The sequence below is a fragment of the Triplophysa rosa genome, linkage group LG23 (genome assembly GCF_024868665.1).
Source record: "Triplophysa rosa linkage group LG23, Trosa_1v2, whole genome shotgun sequence".
Lineage (NCBI taxonomy): Eukaryota > Metazoa > Chordata > Actinopteri > Cypriniformes > Nemacheilidae > Triplophysa > Triplophysa rosa.
Genome location: NC_079912.1, coordinates 3,593,671 through 3,614,991, shown reverse-complemented (window position 1 = coordinate 3,614,991; position 21,321 = coordinate 3,593,671). Strand labels below are relative to the sequence as shown.

Below are 21,321 nucleotides of genomic sequence, written 5' to 3'. Positions count from 1 at the left end.
ATCAAACATGTTTGATATTTAGGATTTTAAATCGGGGTGATGACGTTGGTACTTTCGCAACAGCTAATGAGAGGCACATCTGCAAGGTGACGGAGGTGACTGACAGACCTTTAAAAATGTCGACCGCGAAAGCTCCTGCAAGGGTACGTTGGACAGCGGAGATGGAAGAACAACTTGTGGCAACAGCATGATTGTCTATATAATGTATCCTTCAAAACATACCACAACCGCACAGATAAGGAAAAGAGCTGGGGAGAAGTCGCGTTGGTTTTAAATGTACCGGGTAAGTTAACTGCTAACGCGCAGCTTGTAGTTTCGTTCAACAGATTGTTATTTGGCTATAGGCATACAGATAACATGCGTTTATGTGTTTGTTTTTACGCTGTGTCTTATAATCACATTGGCATTCATCTTTATTCTCGGCAGCAACTATTTTTTTTCTCCCGTTATTTATTAACATTAAACTTAAGCGGCTCGCCCAAAGCACAGTCATAACTTCAGCCCTAGCAAAAAGCATTATAGCACCCCCTGCTCAAAATACGTTCCCGCGGCTTTGGACAGACAGACAGAGAATCATTCAGAGAGCGACAACGACGTTACACAACCGTTGCCAGGTGAGATCACCTGAAGTTAACTTTGCGATGTCCCTTTGTTTACTTCTGTTTCCCGGTGAGATGACTTAAGAGGCGTCCTCTGGTATGATAATATTATCCTGTAGTTTGGGTGTCTTAGGATGTCTTTTGATGTGCAATTATGAAATAAAAATACTTCCAATTAAACTTTCTAAATTTTTATTTTTGCACTTGCTACCTTTAGGCTTATTTATAAACACAACTTTACGCCCCAACGTTTTATTATCTGGACATTTCACATTCATAAATGCAAGTTTACAAAGGGCAAACCTATTTTTGTAGTGCTTGAAAAAGAGATTCAAATGTAGATGTGATGTCAACATCTAAAAATAGTAAACCCATTAAAACGGTTACTATTAGCTCCTTTACACAAAACTGCATATCCTATGGATATGTAAAATATGTGTAATTTAGTTGTACACTGATGAGTGTGAGCTTGTTTAAGATTTTAAATAAGAGAATCTTAACAGATTCTCCTTATGTGTGTGCTGCAACCAGAATTTTTAATCTTTCCGGATTTTAAAACTCCTGATGTTCCAAATATGGTAAGAAGCATTACATTTCCGTCACACGTTTGCAGTATTCTACAAATCACTACGCACTGGTTAACTGGCCAATCATAGCACACCTCGCTTTTTGAGAGCGATGAGCTTTGTAAAAAATCTGCGCGTTTCAGAGAGGCGGGGCAAAGAGGAGATACAAATGTAACCGGTCCTACTCGTCCCGCTCTGCGTGGGCCTCGAACCGGCGTCGGTCCGGATGGGAGACGGGCGCTCTAACGAGGAACCGGCGACGGTCCGGATGGGAGACGGGCTCTCTAACGAGGAGGCTAAAGACCGCAGTCTATAGCGTCTCTGTTGGTCGGGGAGTGAGGTTTACACACTGCACAGCTCTTCTCTAGCTGGCCTCCGTTACACAAACATGCACGGTATGCAGAAAATTCAGCATTTTTTAACCTTACATCGTGTATACGCATTGCATTACATCTAAAACAAACGATAATATTCGTTTTAGTCGTGTCATATGACCCCTTTAAAGGGGTGGTTCAACAGTGTTTCAATCATTCTGACCACGAGCGTAGTTTGAAATTAAGAAATGCTTGCGGTTGTGTATTGTTTAGGGGCCATTACATCTAAAAGTCGTGGAAAAAGCAGGATGCGCCGCTCACTATCTCCCGTTGCTCACACTCATTTTGAGTGTTATTCCGCACTTATTTTTGCGGAAAACAATGAGCGCGTTTACATGCACAGTCTTACATCGATTATGCTTAATAAGCCGATATATGTAAGGTCATGTAAATGCTTAAAAGGTTTTCTTTTATCGGTGAAAGGTCATAAACGGCTTAAGCAAAAACTGATCGGCAGAGGTAGTTTTTTGCCCATTACTCCGATTTCGCGCTGCATGTAAACGTCTTTACTGGTTTTCTCTCAGTTTTGTTTATGTGCGCATGTCTGAAAGCGCAGTAGTAAAAGTCCCAAACGGCTCTCGAATCATGCAGTTGATGTAGAAACGTCAAAATGAAGAACTATTGTTGCAGGTACTGCGGACATGAGAAGAGATATAAAAATACAGCTTCTGACCATTTTCCCGCTGCATTCTTAATTACTAAACAAACAGACTATCGACGATGACGTCACTGCACGCGAGAAACCCGGCAAGTCTCAAACTTCCGCGTACCCGGTTTTTTACTATGCATGTAAACACGTAAAACAGCTTTTAAAGCTGATTTTTGATAGATATCCGTTTATTTTGTGCATGTAAATGCACTCATAGAGCCGCAACCCCAGAAACGCGGCCAGTATGAAATGCATGCATCATCCACGTTCGCAGCGCTTGCTTGTGCATCCAGTGTCCAAGCACAAAAACGCGTAAACCAACAAACAAGTGACATTTTTAGTCATAGGAAATTGTTTTTATGTAATGCACCGCAACAGCAAGTGACCTTCCCCAAATGACAGTTTGGGAACCGAGCTGGAGTCAAAAGCGGAGGATGCAATGGACGGAGCGCCTACTATATGATCAATATTCCCAACTAGACAGAAACAATTTATTAAAGAGTAAGTAGCATATGATTTTTAAGGTCCTACTTTGGTTTATGGAGTGTCCAACAACAAGTTTATGTACATACAAGGTGTAAAAACACTATTATGTCGTAATAATAGGCGGTTATTCTTACCATACTTCTTGTCTGACTCTCAAATGATTCGTTCCGCGATTCATCCGTCTAGTCCCCTGCTATCCGCTAGCCTAGTGTCATGTGATTGGTCAGTTGCTGTAGTCTGTTGTGATTGGTCAAACGCGTTCATCATGTGTCTTGGATTAGTTGACACGGCATACAGTTTAAGGTGTTCGTATCTTCAGATGTTATTACAGTACAGATAGTACTCGACTCAAGTTATTGAAATAAATACTTTGAGAGTTAATAGATTGAACAATTAAATTAGCCGAGTTAATAGCAAGATAAACAAACTGTAATAACCCAGAAATAACGGTACATGCTAATGATAGCGTTATATGCATTAGCTAAACACAGACATAAGGTACACAAATATTTCTTGAAGTTAAGACAAAAATAAATAGTCACACTTACAGGTTGTGATTTGGTTGAGCTAACAGGTCCAAATAAGGCTGGTATTGCCCCCTCTTTCAAGGATTGTCGTTTCACATATCCTGCAGTGAACGCGCCAAGATTATTGAAGCAATCTTCAGTGAAATGACGCGCGCAGAGTAAAACCCTGTGGTTATACTCCTTTGGTATCGTTTGAAAAATGAATTGTAACCATTGTTCCCTCAGAAGTTCTTCCTTTGGTAGTTGAAATAAGACGGACTTAGTTTCACAACGTAGAACACGGGTTCTAGACATGATACACACGCATCACGAACGAGCGACAGCGTTTTGGGGGAGGAGACTAGTAGTGAAGTTTTCGCGGCAGTCCCAGCAAAACGTAGCAAGGGGACTATGTCTAGTGACGTAGATACGCGGCGGTTAGAGACTCGGACTAGCTCATGTCTTGTTTGCATGATTCAGAGTCGACTCCCATTTTTACAAGCCAATAACTTTGTTATTTATTCACTTTCAGACTTACAACTTGGCAGTCAGCTTACTTTCAAACACGGCAACATAACATACTTCATGAAATGTAATTTTCATGGTCTCATGCTACTTACTCTTTAAAGTATTAATTGTGTTTGTCCCCACCACTTTTCAAAACAAAGTTATGCCACTAATTCTGACTTCTTTACAATGTTAAACGTGCTGGCTTCTCAAGCTTGACATGGTCAACTTGTCAAAAAATGAGTTGGACGTATTACTTAGTATTTCTGTGCTCGATACACTCCCCCAAGGTTCGTATAGGTTTCGGAAAGTTTTTATTTAACATGTCATTCCATAACAACTTTTCTTAGTCCTTTATTGGACAATTCTCACAGAAAAACACGCGCACAAGTCAACCAGCTAGAGCAAGAGAAAGAGCACGCCCGTCAATGTGCTTCTTTTGCGAAGTTTGTTTTATCAGGGCATTTCGGTGAGGAATGTTATATAAACGGTGAATATAACGCTGGATTTGCAGATTCGTTTGAAACTGATAGATGGAGCATTCCCAGCGCTAAAAACCGCATGCGGTAAGTGAACCTGGGTTAAATGTCTGTGTTTTGTTGGCAATCGTCGCGTACGTGCATAAGGTAAACAACATGAACTTGTAGCGAGTCAACAGTTATGCAGGGATAAAGCGATGATGTATTGTGTGCTTGTGCTTTAGTTCCGCACCCTGCACGCCTTCAGGAGGTCGTCTGTTTTCGGAAATAATCGTACAGCTGCATCTGTCTTTTATAAATGTGATCAAGACTCTTCAAAGATACAAAGCATGCAATACAACTATATACTTTTGTTACTCAAGATTAATATGAGATTGGCAGAAACTGCGTGTGTTACATCCGCTTTAATTTAAACTAAACCCAGGCAGCCAGCAAAAACATTCCTGTCACAGAATCTGCCATGCTAGTTCTGATAAATGTTCCAGGTTTGCTAAGAACACTACCAATATTGATGTGTCATCACTGTACCACGGTATATGGTATTCATTCTGAAAAAGATGATAACAGTATTATGACAAATTATGTACACGCTCTAAAAAAAAATGTTTTAAACCCAATTGAAAAAATTGATAAACCCAATCGTTGGGTTATAAATTAAGATATGCTGGCTTGCTTTAACACAAACTATAAACATGTTCTAACACAACACTTGGGTTTGTCCATTTTTGACACAACAATGGGTTGAAATAAACCAACATTTGCAGCTTCAAAGTTTGTTTGTGTGTGTGGAAAAGGCTAACACAGATTTACACAGGTCCATTTCATAAAAGGGAATTGGCCACCAGACACAAAAACACTAATTTCCCACTATTTAGGAAAAAGACATTAGAGCTGAGCCCACTGTTCCTTAGCAGATGAGACTGACGACAGGTATGTTGTCCTGTTAATTACAATAATCACATCATAGGTGCCGGAATAATTCATTAACTCAGATTTAGTTAAGGCTTAATTTAATATGTAAGCGTTGGTCAGGAGGACAGAAGAGAAGAGAACAAGGAAAGACTATGAGTATATTACACCACAAGATTGAAATTGTCAATTTGTGTTGGGCCGCACCACTGGGGACAGCTTTCCCTCTTTCTGGAGACCTATCATTTAAAAATATGAAAAAATAGGCAACGTGGGGGATGGAAATCAGTTGCCTACTATTTTTAACTGCCCCATAAATCTGTTCTTAAATTCCCTTCCATTTAAAATACCCTGGTGAAGCATGCCCTGTTAAGTACCACAATCCATGCATGGCGCTACATTTATCCTAACAGTGTAATTGGTACAGCTCCCTCGGCTGGTGGCTCAGTTACTGGTCCTCCCCCAGGCATGCAACCAGGAGAAATCCCAAACCACCCCGAGATCCCGCGCACAAAGACCCGCCAGAGAAAGAGAGAGAGGTACCCCCTTCTCAAACATCTACTTCACACCAGCTAACAGATCCACTAGAGGGAAGTGTGTCTGTCTTTGTGTGTGTCAAGGACCTCCTCAAACAATGTGAAAATAACATAAATAATCGACAATAAATACAAAATATGCAAACAGTGTGTAGATCGCTACTTTATCCAAATAAACACTGTCTAGAAAGAGCCTTTCAGAGGGAGTCAGGGTCTCTTATCCCCCATTCAGTTCAATAATTTCTCATTTAGTCTCTGATGAATTGTGTAAAATGATTATTTTGTTTCATTCTGTGACCTAGTGACAATCCTAAATTCCAAATAAAATATGGTAATATAGTATAATTTGCAATATTTGTATGTTGAATAGTACTAAAAAGAAATCAAGTTCATATTCATGTTTGAAGACGATACTAATGTAACATAACTTTCTTGTGTCTTGGCATTGACTTTATGTCAGTCCTGAGGTTTGTTTCTATGTTTGTGAGTGATTTTAGACCGGATCTACAGGCAACATATGAAACACACACAAACACATCCAGAGAAACACACTATCACCATGAGTGCAATTGCGGCACCGTGCATGTTACATTTACAGACGGGAGGACAAAAGTCTGAGAACGGGGCGGCAGAAGGCCGACTGGCAGCGAGTTTCACCTGCAGCTAAACTCAGAGGAGGGGCCGGAGAGGGTGAGCGGCGCATAATCAAGCCCAGCGCTAATTTAGAGACTCCAGCTGCTCCTGCCAGAGGGGCCCAGGAACACCTACCACTAACCCTAGCCGCTCCCGCTCGCTCACTTTTCCTGTTAATCATCCCCCATTCAACCCACCTCCTCCTCTCTGTGCTTCATGCATGCCAAAACAAAGAGGCTGCAGTGTCAAACACCTTCAAACGTCAATATGTTTGGAGTTGCTCTGGAGAGGTGTGGCTTGTTTATAGCCTGTATTTCCAGCTTGCACTGTATATGGGCGTCACCAATTACAGTTTTTTACGATTGTTTACACACTAAAATAAAAATTTCCACACAATTTGCAAAATTCTACTCCAATGAGCAAAACACCTCCACAGATTTGCACAACATTACACACAATGTCTGCTTCACCCTTTTTGCAAAACATTACAGTGATTTGTAAAACTCTACACACATTTTCACACCTTAGACACAGATAAGGATTGTGAGGTTACTTCCTTGTCATTACAAAGCCCCGGATTGCCAATGACCACACTAATGAAACGAATTGGATAATCACATCCACCAGGTGTGGAAGCACACATGTGCTAATTTGAAAACGCAGCACTCAGCTGTGCTATAAAAGGCAGCAGGTGAGTTCACCTGTCTTCAACAAAAATGGAAGGAGCTAGATGAAGAAGAAGAAGAAGAGGGAGAAATGTAATTGGACACAGGGCAATCACCAATGTGCCAGGGCAGCGAGGGGGTAACATCACCCTTTGCGCTGCTATTACACAAAATGGGGTCCTCCACCACCATGCAAATCTGGGACCCTATAATGCAAATCTAATACTTGCATTTCTTGACAGATTGCACGAGATTGTCACAGCATTAAACCAAGTGGACCAGATGCGGTACATTGTCGTTTGGGACAATGTCTCATTCCATCGGGCTGCTCTGGTCCACAATTGGTTCCATGAGCACCCTGAATTTGAAGTCTTATACCTTCCCCCATACTCCCCCTTCCTGAATCCAATAGAAGAGTTTTTTTCAGCATGGCGGTGGAAGGTATACGACCTGCGGCCCTATGACCGTTTGCCCCTCATTCAGGCCATGGAGCAGGCCTGTGATCATATCGAAGCAGCTTCTGTGCAGGGGTGGATTCGTCACACGAGGCGATTCTTCCAACGGTGCCTTGCCAATGAAGACATAGCCTGTGATGTGGATGAAATCTTATGGCCTGATCCAGCCAGACGGAGAGATGATGAATAGTTACAGTATTCTTGTTGCTTTTACAGTAGTTTTTCTTCAGAGTCAAAGTGTATGTACTTCATGCAGTAATTTTTATTTGTCTACAGATTTTATTTGTTTCATTGATTTCATTGTTGGTTGATTACTGTAACTGATTATGGTAAGAAATACTGTAAGTATTGAAATAAATACTTGAAATATTCAGTCTGCAGCATCAGTGTTGTGCAGTGCTTGGTAAGTTTATAGTAGGCCAATTTGTGTACATTCTCCCTATATCTCAAACTAATCATGAAGAATGTTGTGGGTTTGTCACTTTTTTTTCATCTAAATTATCCCTTACATAACAACGTGTGGCCAAAAATCTAGCACATGCTATTTCCTAAAATTAGTTTTGTACAAATGTGTTTTTTATTTATCACAGCAGTGTGAAACTGGCTGCAATAGTGTCTGATCATTGAGGACTGTGTTGGTTAAATGAAAACTAATAGCATTTTCACAAATATGTGTATATGTTTTGACTGAAGGGTGTATGTTTTGACTGAAGTGTGTCATTTTGCAAACAATCTAGGAATTATGCAAATTGAGTGTGATGTTTGGATAATTGTGCTTATATTGTGAAAAAAAGAACCCGGTTTTCAAAATTGCATGTAAACAATTGAAAAAAACTGTAACAGGTTTTTAGCTTTCTTGGTCCTGGTTGTGTTTTAGCTAGCACTAACCTTATTGCTTTTATAAAAACATATTACCACACAATACAAATATTAATGCCAAATATATGTATCAATGCATCTTTCACAACGTACAATAACTAAAAGTTATCCTTCCACTGGAAAAATAGTCCGTGGCCGACAGAATGTTTCGTTTAAGTTGCTAAATGTGGTTGCGTCCGAAAGCTATATAATGCTGCTCAAGGCTGCATTTCAAGGCAGGAAGACATGAATGCACATCCGAATCCAATGTTTGATTTGGATTCCAATGTCTTTACTTCCTGTCTCCTGAGATACCTTCATCTGATCGATCTTTGAAGACAGCATAGATGTATCCTTCACTGCCTTCCATGTCCCACAAAGCTATGCATGTGCGAACAAGGTGATTGGTCAAGCACGGTTGAGCTTGGAAAAATAAAATGGTGGCCGAGAAACAATTTTGTAAAGTCGCCCCGGAATAATACGTTTCTATCTGCGTTCTGAGTAGTTTTGAGATATGAGCTTCAAAGTTTGTGCATTTCATACAGCAAAAATTATAAGAGGAACAAATCTCTTTCACAGTGAAAAGGACCCTAAATGTATTCTAAATGTACAATATCAACATTTTCTGAAATTTGTTAATGGGGATTTTTGGAACAGGTCAAACTCAGATATGACCTTCTAATTCTTAAAAATCACAGCTGCTTAGAATGACAAGGTTCTATCTGCAAAACATTCATTAAAGCTATACATTTTTTAAGCAACACAAACAATTGACTTATAATTTGTTAAAAAGTGAAATTAGTGTATAATTATGTGACACTTATTAAATGCTGTAGGATGCTTTTTTCTTGTTCAAGTTAAGCATAAAAGGCTGTGCTAATTGTTGTATCTAAATGTTTTATCCAAAGAAGGTGGGATAAGTAAAAATACTTTCTAAAGATGAGTATGGCTGAAATAACATGATGCAATAATATTGTAAAATTCAGGGCATTAATTGCATTTTATGAGGGTGTATGTAAACACAGCAATTAGGAAGCTAGAGCTGCTTGCTAGTGTTGTGTTTATACAGACTGTATAGAAAAAGAATCTCCTCAACAAAACCTAAAACAACAAGAAGAAAAACTGTAGTTTAAGATGCCCAATAAAGTATCAATAAAACAGTCAACCTTGAGGTTGCATAATGTTTACTGCACAACAATTGAATTAAGAATTAAGGTCCAGAGCAGAACCCTCTAGAAATACTGAGGTGAAAATAGTAACGTTATCTGCCACTATAATAGCATCTAACTACTATTTCTCTTCTTAATCCAAATAAAATACAGCTATTTCTGGTTAGTGGAAATAGGATATCGCTAATCTAATCTAAAAATGCTGCTATTTTCAGTTAGTTTAGACGGAACCTACTGCTATTTAAACTTAGTGTAAATATCATCTGTCTCTATTTTCACTTAGTGTAAATAGCATCTATTGTTATTTACACTTAGTGCAAATAACCGCTGCCTTCTTTTAAATAATGTTTTGTGTTGCACTGTTTCCTCAGATATTCCCTACTGTCACTGAGGAGCCTGGTCACATGACAAAGAAAGCTGATCCTGATTGGATCCTTGTGTGCATTCAAAGTGCTGATTGGGTCGCAGAGAGAACCTTATAGAACCAAATAATAATTCAATTTTGTTGAAAGAACCTTTTTGTTTTCTTAAAAAAGTCCCAAAATGAACAAAAACAAACATGGCATAATGTAAATAAGGTGTCACAGAATAAATATGTGAATAACTCAATTTTGACCAAAATGTCAGATAAAACCTTATAATTCTAAGGCGGCGAAGTTTGATTTTTACTTTCATTAACCGTTGATTGCATTTCTAGTAAGAAATTAGTATTGTGGTTTTCAAATATGTGATGTTATTGCAAATACGCTCTCTATTTTTTATTTAAAATGTAAATGTGTGCGCAAACGCTGCCTCTGAAGTCTTTGCCTGATTGGGTAGAGAGGCAACAAGTCAGCTGCCTGAGCTTTCGGACGCAGCCACAGAATCATTGGGTGTAGCAGTTTTATTGTGAATAAAGCACAGCTATTGGCCAACCAGAATCCAGGAATGTGTTTTCATCACATTTACATTTACACTTAGTCATTTAGCAGACGCTTTTATCCAAAGCGACTTACAGAGAGCAATAAAGCGATATGTCATACAGGAGCAATAATAAAATAGGTGCTAATACCAAGTTACTAGTTTCAACAAAAGCCAGAACAATACCTGTTGAGAGAAAGTGAGAGAGTTTTTTTTTTTTTCATTTGTCTGTCAAGTATTCACAGAAGAGATGGGTTTTAAGTAGTTTTTTGAATGTTGTGAGAGATGTGGTTGACCGGACTGAGTTAGGAAGAATGTTCCACCAGGAAGGAGTTGTTAAGGAGAATGACCAGGAAAGCAATTTACTGCCCTTTTGAGAAGACAATACAAGACGCCGCTCATTTGCTGAACGCAGGGTTCTTGATGGGGTGTAGTAGTGTAGGAGGGTTTGTGCCGGTGCATATCCAGTGATAGTCCTGTAGGCAAGCCTTAGTGACTTGAATCTGATCCGGGCTTCAACCGACAGCCAGTGGAGAGATATGAAAACGGGTGTCATTTACATTGTAAATGTAGAATTATTCTTTCGGGAATTGACTGTATTGTTGAAAGTTAAAAACCTGGTTATTGAACAATCAATAAAGTCCCACCCTTGCACTGACATGAAGAGAGGAGGAGGGGAGGTTCATGGTTTTGATTAAAGATTGTAAGTCGACATGAATAAAAATAACTAAAAAAAAATGACCTTAATTGATATAGCGTTTATAATAAATATTCCATAAACTGACCTATTTCATAAAAAAATAAGAATTGTCAGTTCTGATTTCATGTGACTTTAAAAAGTATTGAACCTGCTATTCTTTACATTCTGCTCACAATCAATACAAATGGCAGTTTTGACCCGAGAGTTATAGTTTGTTCCGACATTGCTTGTGTTGATGCTTGTGATGCTTTTTCTGGAGCCAATCATGTGGAAAATGTATGTTGGTATATTACCGTCATGTAAAATCTTATCATGATATATGATTAGATACAGCCAGATACAGATTTTAAAATTTACTATTTATACATTTTTGTGAACTATTAATAATATTTTTGACCAAATTTCAAATACAAATTTGCAGAAAATGAAAACTGGAGAAACAGGTTAAATAACAGAAAAGATGCTCTGTATTTTGTCAGACCTCAAATACTGCAAAGAAAACAAGTTCATATTCACTTTTAAGCAATACAACAAGTTAAAAAAAGTAATAACCTGAATTTCCATGACAGTTTTTATCTGTCTTATCATGCTGTCAGTCTTTCACATTGCTGTTGGATGACTTTATGTCACTCCTGAGGTTTGATTTTATTGAAAGACAACAGACACTGGACTTGAATGGCCACAATATATCGTCACTGTCGGGCGGAATCCTCGTATCTCCAAAACCATTATTTTTCAGGAAGTTGAAAAAACTGCATATTTTTTGAGTTATTAAACATTGTATCGTTAAAGTTGGTATTATACCTTATATTGCTATCATATACTGTTGTGTACCAAAATTAACACAACATTTCCCCAAAACCATGTTTAATCGGTGATACAAGGTTTATAATTTGGGAGCAGGGAGATACGAGATTACGAGACATTGATAAGAATGGTACGGACACAGACGTCGCTGCTGCCAGCAGTGTTCATCAAAGTCTGCAGTCGTGTTGAGCCTTTTGACAAGAGACGAGGCTTTAATTTAATGATTGTGCTTACATACATCTTCCTAAACTTTATTTTAAACGTTAGAGCTGTGAGTGATGCAATGCCAAAATAAAACGTTAAACAGGCTGTCTAATATAGGCGGAAATTAATCTGCACGCAAATAAAGTCGGCGGTCGCGTTGAGCCTCTTGACAAGAGAAAAGGCTTCAATTGTTAACCAAAGCTAACGACTGTGGTTACATACATCTTCCTAAACTCTATTTTAAAGGTTTAAGAACTATAAGTGATGTAATAAAAAACCGATGAGCTGACTAGGCTGTCTAATAGGCAGAAATTAGCCGAATCTGTTCGCAAACTTACCTTCGTGGCTCACGGACTTCCTTCTGCACTGAAGCATTACAGCTATCGATTTTTAACAAAACAGACGTTCTCAAATGTATCTAACCTAACAATTTTCACTCGTAATTGTCTAAAAAACCTTCAATCAGGAGACATAATGCCGAGAAGCTCCTGTGGAGTGAAGAAGAGGTGGAGTTACGAGACTTCTCAGACAGTTGAAGTGTCCAATGGAGTTACGAGATTTGCTCTCAAGCTATTTTCAACACTTTAGATTGGTTAATAATTTGTAAAAATAACAGACCCACATGGGGTCTGACCAATAGCATCGATTTGTGAAAAAATATGAAATTGACCAAATTTGGACATAGGAGGTTTCTGCCCGACAGCGACGATATATACAAATGCTGATATGAAATGAAAATTTGGAATGGTCTCTTTTTTTTTTTTTTTCCCGCAGCTGCATATGATATGTATATGATAATTCAATTGCCATATCATTATGCTGCATATCAAATTATAATAAAAGCTGTGACATCCATATAGTACAAAAACCTACATCACCAACAACGTGTAAACAAAGATAAAAGGAAAGTATCAAGCATTCCCTATAGATCACACTGAGAGACGCAAACACACCCACATATAAGAACAACAGAACAACAGTAAATGTAATAGTACCGGATGATTGTATGATGAAAGATTGTGTACTTTTCTCATCTCCCCTCCGCACGATTAAATAAAACCCTGCCTGAGTTTCACTAAACACATTAGAGCAATCACATTCCCCAGACAGAGATTAAGGGACTGGCCTCATCCGATTGGATTACTCAGGACAACAGGCTGGCTCTAAAGCTCCTGTCTCACCACTGAATGCCCAACGTTGGGACACTCGCATATCCTTTATTGCACCTTGATTTTGTCTAATTTCGCACGGCTTTCAATCATTTCTCATGTGAGAGGAGATAAGGGTTTTGGGAGAGTTTTTAAGGCTGAAGCCTGGGGCACCGTGAGCTGTGATACCGTAATGATGACAGATCACATGAATGATTGACATTACACCACAGTCAAGAGAAGCCACAGGTTGATAGCACACACACAAAAAGAAAGAGAAATTGGAAAAAGCCAGACAGAAATGCATTTAGAAATACAATTTTAGACAAAAAGTAAAAAAATGAACAGCATTGATGGAAGGAGTAACAAAAAGTGTATGTGTCTGTACAGTACACGGGGGGGGGGGTAAAATGTTTCTTTTATGAGTAGGATCAGTGTTTGATTACACTTTAGTCATTTTGTTTAAGTGTTGACATACCTTCTGCTTTTTTTTTCAAAACAAGTTAAGAAAATGTGTGTGTCGGGTGTGTTGAGGATGTTACAGATGCTGTGGGAAGATTCTTAGGATGCGCAGTTTGATTAAAACTTTCAGGATTATATCACCGGACAGGCACTGACAGGCTCGTAGATCTTCTCCATACCCTCTCCTATGTTGCTGCATGCTGAAAAGTGTTCAATCTGAGGGTTAAATATCATGACTTGGCCACATGTATGCTCTTTAAACGTCTCTGAAGTTTGTTACATCCGTTCTCACGGAGCATTTGGTTACTGTAGACCTTCGGTGTCACTTTCGCTGTGCAACAGGATAGCAGAATGGATCTGAAATACACGTAACACGCTACTTTTGAAGATTAATCTGGATCCATTCCAGAATGCTGTCCGAGACGTGTGTTTGACAATACGTGGAACATAAAGTGGAGGCTATGTACCACAAAACCTGTTTACAAGACTGAACAGAGTTTGGTCCTGGTTCCTTTTTGAGTAAAGTCTGCTTTGTGATTATCTTTTTCAAAAACACTCTGGAGTGTTCTGTATTCCGACAACAGCACGGGGAAGAGAAACCTTTTTAAATCCACTTTAATACTCAAAATCAGATGAAGAACAGGATACACGAAGTAACACACGCTTACACTGACAGGAAAAGGGCTTAAACACTTAACTGACTTGAATTTAAAAAAGGGAATATTTTGTAATGCTTTAGATTACGGCCAGCAATGAACCACACAATTAAACAGGATTTACAGCATAACTAGTTGTAACACTAATGTACCTCTACAGTACATATCTGTAGGTGAAGGGGAACAATATGCAAAGTTTGGGGAATTAAGGGGTAAGATGTTAAAAAAATACATTCATGATGAAACTGCATGCCATATAAACATCCAAATCAAACCACTCTTAAAATACTTGATTATGTCTCAAGAGATCAACATTGATTTTTTACATTTTAAACATTTATAACTCATAATAACTCATAATTAAAATAAATGTTTTACCAACAATCCTAAAATCAATCAAATAAAAATTTATCCTAAAATTAAAAATTGTTACCCCTTAGTTTTAAAATACTTACAGTATAAATATTTTTTGAATTTTCTGACTTCTTTATTCCCTAAACTTTGCATATTGTTCCCCTTTACCTACAGATATGTACTGTAGAGGTACATTACTGTTAGAATTAGTAAATCTGGTTAATTATGTGGTACATTGCGGGCCGTAATCTAAAGCGTTACCGAACATTTCTACATAGAAACTGAACACCAACTAAACAAGTCAAAACTAATAATTAACCAGGGGAACTTATAAGAGTAAATATAAGTATACAGTAGATAAGGGAATGAACCAATGAACACAAACTAACTAACTGAAACAAATACACAAAAGACAGTGAACACATGTACCAGTTCGTCCCCTCCTAAAAAGGTGCGCCCTAGCGCTGCATACAGTCCAAAAGAGGAGGGAGGAGGGGGCTCTGGTGGAGGGTGTGAAACTGGTAAAAGGCAGGGAATTGAAGTGGCCAGCTGATGAAAAAACCATGGACGGGATGACGTAGGGAGGAGCTAAAGCAGAGCCCCGGTGGGAGTTAAGGGGGCAGACCAACAGAGGCAGAGCTGGCAGAGGTTGAGAACCAGGAGGAGGAGAGAGGACAGTGAACCAGGAAGACATGAAAGGCTGGAACTCCAAGGGGGAGCTGCTGGTTTGAGGGACAGAGAACATAAACATTGTTGTTGCTGTCAACTTTTGCCACGTTCACTTACACCTGTGTGTTACATTTCCACGTCTCTCAACATGACAAGGCACAAAACAAAACGAGATTGGTTGCTTCACCTGTCAGTTATATATATGGGCTATTGGGCAGGCCTTGGCCACTGAAAGCGGCCAAAGTTCACAGACCTTGAGTATGAAGACTAGGCAGACCATGGTGACAGCGGTGTGAGTGAGGGCGAAGGTGGAACTGGTGGGAAATAGGAGTGCAGTGGAGCAGGACAGGTGAAGGACCCAGGCGCAGCTGAAGGACTGAAGTCCAAAATGAAACCAGAGTGACAACAGACCAAGCTGGAGCCGAGGCAGCACAACACCAAGGCAAATCTGAAGGGCTGATGAGAAGAGGTGGAGTCATGGGCCCCGAGGATCCAGGTGCAACCAGGGGATCCTCCATAGAGGGCAGAGCTAGTGTCGAATGTGTCTGAAGAGGAGCTGAAGTGCAGGCGGATGTGAACAGCTAGAGAGGAGCCAAGGAGCTTTTAGACACCAGGAGCAATGGTAGATCCCAAGTAGCTTGGTAAAGCCATGGAGCTGTGGCAACGAAGGAGCCATCAGAGATTCCATGAGCAATAGGGTAGACTGGACACAGGGTAGGAAAGTACCATCCTAGAGACCAATAATCACAGATGTAGAGGTAAAGAGTACAGGGGCGGGTGGTGACTGGCTCCATCGGTGGATGTTCCAGCAGGCAAACGCTCCAAGAGGGGCTTGATGATTATCTCCAACCTCAGAAGGTTGGCTATGTCTCCAGCACGGATGCTGCATGAGGCTTTAGCTCCAGGGTAGCATGGTGCTTCATCTCATTGTCTGTGGCAAGTTTATTGGGAAGACAGAGGAGCTGCGCCTCTGGTAAATACATAATTATTTTTTTGATGGTCAGTCTTTCTTTAACATGTGGTGTATTCCAACAACCATACATGGAACACAAACTCCTTAAATCCACTTCAATACTTAAAATAAGATAAGAGAACAGGTTACACAGAGTAACACATTGTAACTTACACGAGGACTGACATGGACTAAACCCTTGGGTAGAGTATACAGAAACTTAAATTCCCCCTGTAGTGAAAATCAACTCCATATAATGGCAGTTTACCAAAGACAATCTCATAAATGCGGTTTGAAATCACCCTGGTACATCATAAACCAATCAAGTAAACACATTTGACCATGTGACCAGTGGTGCGCAGCATAGATGTGAATGGATGGTGCATAGACTTGGCACTAAAATGATCGCAGAGAGACAACTAAACATGTCACAGGTGCAACTAATTACTATCCAAGGGAACAAATGAGAGTAACTATAGCTGCGTTCCATTTCACCGTAAGTGGACTGCGAAGTGCACTTCTAATCCGAAGGCAGCGAACATGTTCAGTTCGAAGGGCACTGCTAACGGTGTAGGGAATAAGGGAAAATCGATACATCACTTCGCCGGAAGAGGAGAGGGAAAATCACCCAACTGCCATTGTGCGCCGCATCAGGAGTCATAAAAGCAATGGACGAGTGTTGTACATATTGAAAGTTTTTAATGATTTTAAATTATATTAAGTACTATGGTTTGCTTCACGTTGTTTAGCAGGTAAATCCTGTTTTGAAGCATTGTTATTATACCTTCACACTTGAGATGAATGCATTTATATTTGTATTTGTGTTTTATTCTGAAATTAAAATAGTTTTAACATATGCATGTGAGTATTGTTGATATTATACAAACTAATGTAAAAGCGTTGAGAAGCAGCCGTTATTTTTGTCATTATTTTGCATTACTTAAGTTACCTCAGGAATGTTTACCACTGCACATGGGGAAAAAGCTCACGAGATGAGATTAGTCAAAGCTCCAGCAGTCAAAGAAATTATATCTTAAACAAAACGTTTTTATGATTACGATTATGTGGGTTAGTGTAAAGACGATACAGGCAGGTCTGGATCCATTTGCAGGTTTTTAATAATAACTATCAATGCAGAGTAAAACAGGCAGATCGTAGGCAGGAGCAAACAGGTACATGCAGGCAAGGCAAATGCAGAGTAAATAAACAGGCAGATGTCAGGGCAGGCAGTAAACAATCCAAAAGAGTAAAGGTCAAAACACACAGGCAAGAATATCCAAAGTAATCCGATAAATGCTCAGAGATGCAGCAATGCTAATAAGACATTGCACTGAACTTATGTGAAGTGTAACCAATTTTAGGGGTATAAAAATGAATTACAGTATAATAAGAACTGGGATCAAGAATAAACCACGGCCAGAATCAGAAGATATCAAAGTTCGTTAGGAGCCAACGCGTTGAGCAGCAATAATGAACCAGACAGAGTAATAAATGTTGAGTAACCACTCTTGCATTTGTTTCATACAATGCAAAATAAATGTTCAGTTTACATAACTTAAGAAGTAATAAACCAAATTGACCAGAAAACAAATAAATGTGTGCACACAAAAAAATTAAATGTGTCCGTTGGGGCCCTTTTCAATTTTTTTCCTTTTTTATGGTTGCAGGTTTAACCTGATGTTAAATGTCCAAAGAATTGTAAAGTGAATGTGCGAGTGTGTGTACGTGTGTATCTCATTGTCTGCGTCTTTTCCTTCAAAGGGTTTGGCTCGCTATCTGACACAATCAGGATAACGTCCTGGTCCTCGGAATTTTCCCGTCCTCTCAAAAAACCTGACCTATAAACAAGGTCATACTTATTATAATCTCAATTTCAAATGCATCATTAAAGGCTTAAGTGTCATGCCGTTACACATTGCATCAACCCTCATACCTATATCTTAAATCTTAATAAATCTCAAATCTTCAGTTTCAGTTGTACAACATTAAACATTCAAAAATATCAAAAATTCAAATATGAGAACTAAACATTCAAGAACTCACATGTGTTACCGTTCACATTAACAGCAATTCTATAATACTCATGTTAAGTATCCATTAACATGCAAAACATATCATATCCATATCAAAACAGGATAACATGACACGCGAATTAAAACAACAGTAATTACCCATAATGAGTGGCTTTCAGAGATATCAAGGAAATGTGCTTAATCACTTCTCATACACTATAGGCCTACTAGCGTGAGAGAAACTGCACCAAAATTTACCCTCCTAGTAACTTTAAACTCACATGGATTATCAAATTACTTCTTGTGTTAAATTGGCAATATAAAAATAAAACAACTTCCCTTTGCATCGGCTTAAAATAATAGCCGCAGTATACATGTTCAACCATTGCACCATTACTCGCCTCAATCCACTCCTATACCCATTAGCATCTCTATCGCTTCCGCTAACACACTGAGAAACAGCACAGTAACCCCAAAATAGCTAAAAGGGATATATATATTTCTCACCGTTGTTCTGTATTTCAAAGTCCGAGCACGTGGATGCTAAGGCGCTTGCAGCAGCTCACAAGGTGGAAAGCTAAGTGGTTAGCCGCCGTAGCTCGTCTCCGTCGTTCAGTCACTAAGCTCCGAACTCTCAATAAGCAATTATACTGCTCTTATATCTCTCTGCTATCATGGGTTTCTCTTTTTTTCCCTTTCTCCGCCCTTTTAGCAGTTAGCTGCTCTCTCTTATTTTTATTATTATTATTATTTTTTTTCCCGAGATCCGAGCGACCGGAACAACAACTCAGCTGGGACTTCACCTCCAAGCTGACAACTGAACGTGACCTGCGTAGCTCATAATTGGCTGTCTAGGGCTAAGCACTCCCCACATGAGGTCATATGAACTGAGCGATGCATTAAAATAAAATAGGACAGTTATAACTTTGCCAATGTAAATAATTAACTCAAATAGTCTCTTTTAAATCGTGTTTGTTTTTTCTTCATCTGGGCTACATCCTCCCCTCCTGAACTCATGCACGTCCCTGTGCATGGTATGCAGTTAAATGATGATTATGCGAGGGTGCAAGGCAGAATATTGTGCAGCCTCTTCACCATCACTTATGACATCCCCCCAAGCTGTGGACAATCCTTGAAAGAATGATTTCACTGCTGTGATCAAAGGTTTTCCCAACTCAGTATAATCAAGCCGTCGCGATGGCTGACGGTTCCTCTCAGATCTCCTGACAGAATCATTTGCATCCGTTTTTTCCTCTATCTCCATTAGGACTGTTCCATCCTTTCCTTCCATTGTATCTGTTTCCTCCTTTCTCTCCTCAGGTTCTGCATCTCTGATGCCATCATTCTGCTCATCACTATCTGCTATATCTGATAGAACTGGGAATTGCTCTCCTTGGACGTCTGGATGGTTATCCTCTAGTAAGTCACTTTGATTAAATTCTGCTTCATCTGCTTGCTCAACTAGTGTGACCCCATCAATGGGTAAGTGTTCAGTATCACTCTGATGAAAGTCAGACTCAATGAACATCAAAGGACCATTTGAAGTACTGTTGGACATTTCAGGTGGGTTGTCAACATCAGAACTACTATCAACATCCTTAGCATTGACTGGACTCTCAACAGAACGAATGCTTGGAGGTTTAGTATGCTGAGCATCCGGAGCATCGGTTATAGGCAGATCAGGCTCACAGACCGTGGGGGCAGGAGGACTTAAATAAACTGGAATGAGTACTTCATCTCCTTCATCTGCGGAATCCTCATCCTCTACAGCAGGATGTGCACGGGTTACAGGCCTATGTGGTACTGGCCTTGGTTCAGGGTCACGGCTTTCCTCCACAGGCAGATACCCACATGGAAGTAACAAGTCCCTATGTAATGTCCTTAGAGGGCCATCCCTGTTTTCAGGTTTAACTGTGTAGACTGGGAGAGTGCCTGCTCTTCTCACCACTACATGGACAGCGTATTCCCATTTGTCTGAAATCTTATGCTTGCCCCGGACACGGACATTTCTAACCAGTACCCGATCTCCAGCTTCCAAGTCTGAGGCAGTCACATGTTTGTCAAACCTCATTTTGTTCTTATGCGCTATCCTTGCAGCTTTATCCATGGCTATCTTGTAGCTCTCTTTGAGACGTGACTTGAGGTTCTGCACATACTCGGAGTGAGATGAATGTTGACCCTCTGGTGCTGGCAACTTGAACGCAAGATCCACTGGCAGTCGAGGTTGGCGCCCAAACATCAGTTGGTATGGGGTAAAACCAGTCACCTCACTCCTGGTGCAATTATAAGCGTGGACCAGGGGTCTTACATGGTCACGCCAGCGAACCTTATCTGAGTCTTCGAGAGTGCCCAACATGTCGAGCAGGGTGCGATTAAATCGCTCCACAGGGTTGCCCCTCGGGTGGTATGGGGTTGTCCTAACCTTGTGAATACCAGCCACCTGACAAAGTTCCTTGATCGTGCGGGATTCAAAATCTGGGCCCTGGTCACTATGCAACTTCTCTGGAATACCATAGTGTACCATGAAGTTTTCCCACAGACATTTCGCTACTGTGCGGGCCTTTTGATTTGGCGTTGGGATAGCAACCGCAAATTTAGTGAAGTGATCTGTGATCACCAGTATATCCTTGGTCCCACTTTTGTCAGGTTCCAGGGACAGGAAGTCCATGCAGAGGAGTTCAAGGGGTCGGGTGGTATTGATGTTGACCAAGGGAGCAGCTCTCTCAGGTCGTGCTTTCCTCCGCACGCACCTGCCACATGTCCTCACTTTCCTTTCGATGTCCATAACCATCTTTGGCCAATAGAACCTGGTGCTCACAAGATCCAATGTACGGTCAATTCCCATGTGACCCATGTGGTCATGCAAGCTGGTGAGGACTATGTTGCGAAGCTCAGCTGGAAGTAGAGCTGGTACGTTGTCTTAGACTCGACTTGGCGTCGTCTATACAGGATGTTGTTAAGGAGCTCAAGACGGTTTAGTTTTCGGAGGAAAAGTGGGAGGTCAGGGAGTTGAGTGCGCAAGGTGGGGGGTGGTGTGTCCCCATGTTCGATCTGGGAGATAACATG

The 21,321-nt window shown here is 40.1% G+C and overlaps 1 protein-coding gene across 1 annotated transcript; it reads right to left on the bottom strand.

The window, feature by feature from the left end:
• Positions 1–18,019: 18,019 nt before the first annotated feature.
• Positions 18,020–21,109, bottom strand: LOC130547386 (uncharacterized). The gene is made up of 2 exons (XM_057323315.1): positions 18,763–21,109; positions 18,020–18,081 (listed from the first exon to the last, which is right to left on the bottom strand). The coding sequence occupies exon 1, from the start codon at positions 21,107–21,109 to the stop codon at positions 19,298–19,300; it is 1,812 nt and encodes a 603-aa protein (XP_057179298.1). The 3' UTR covers positions 18,020–18,081; positions 18,763–19,297.
• Between the last annotated feature and the right edge of the window lie 212 nt (positions 21,110–21,321).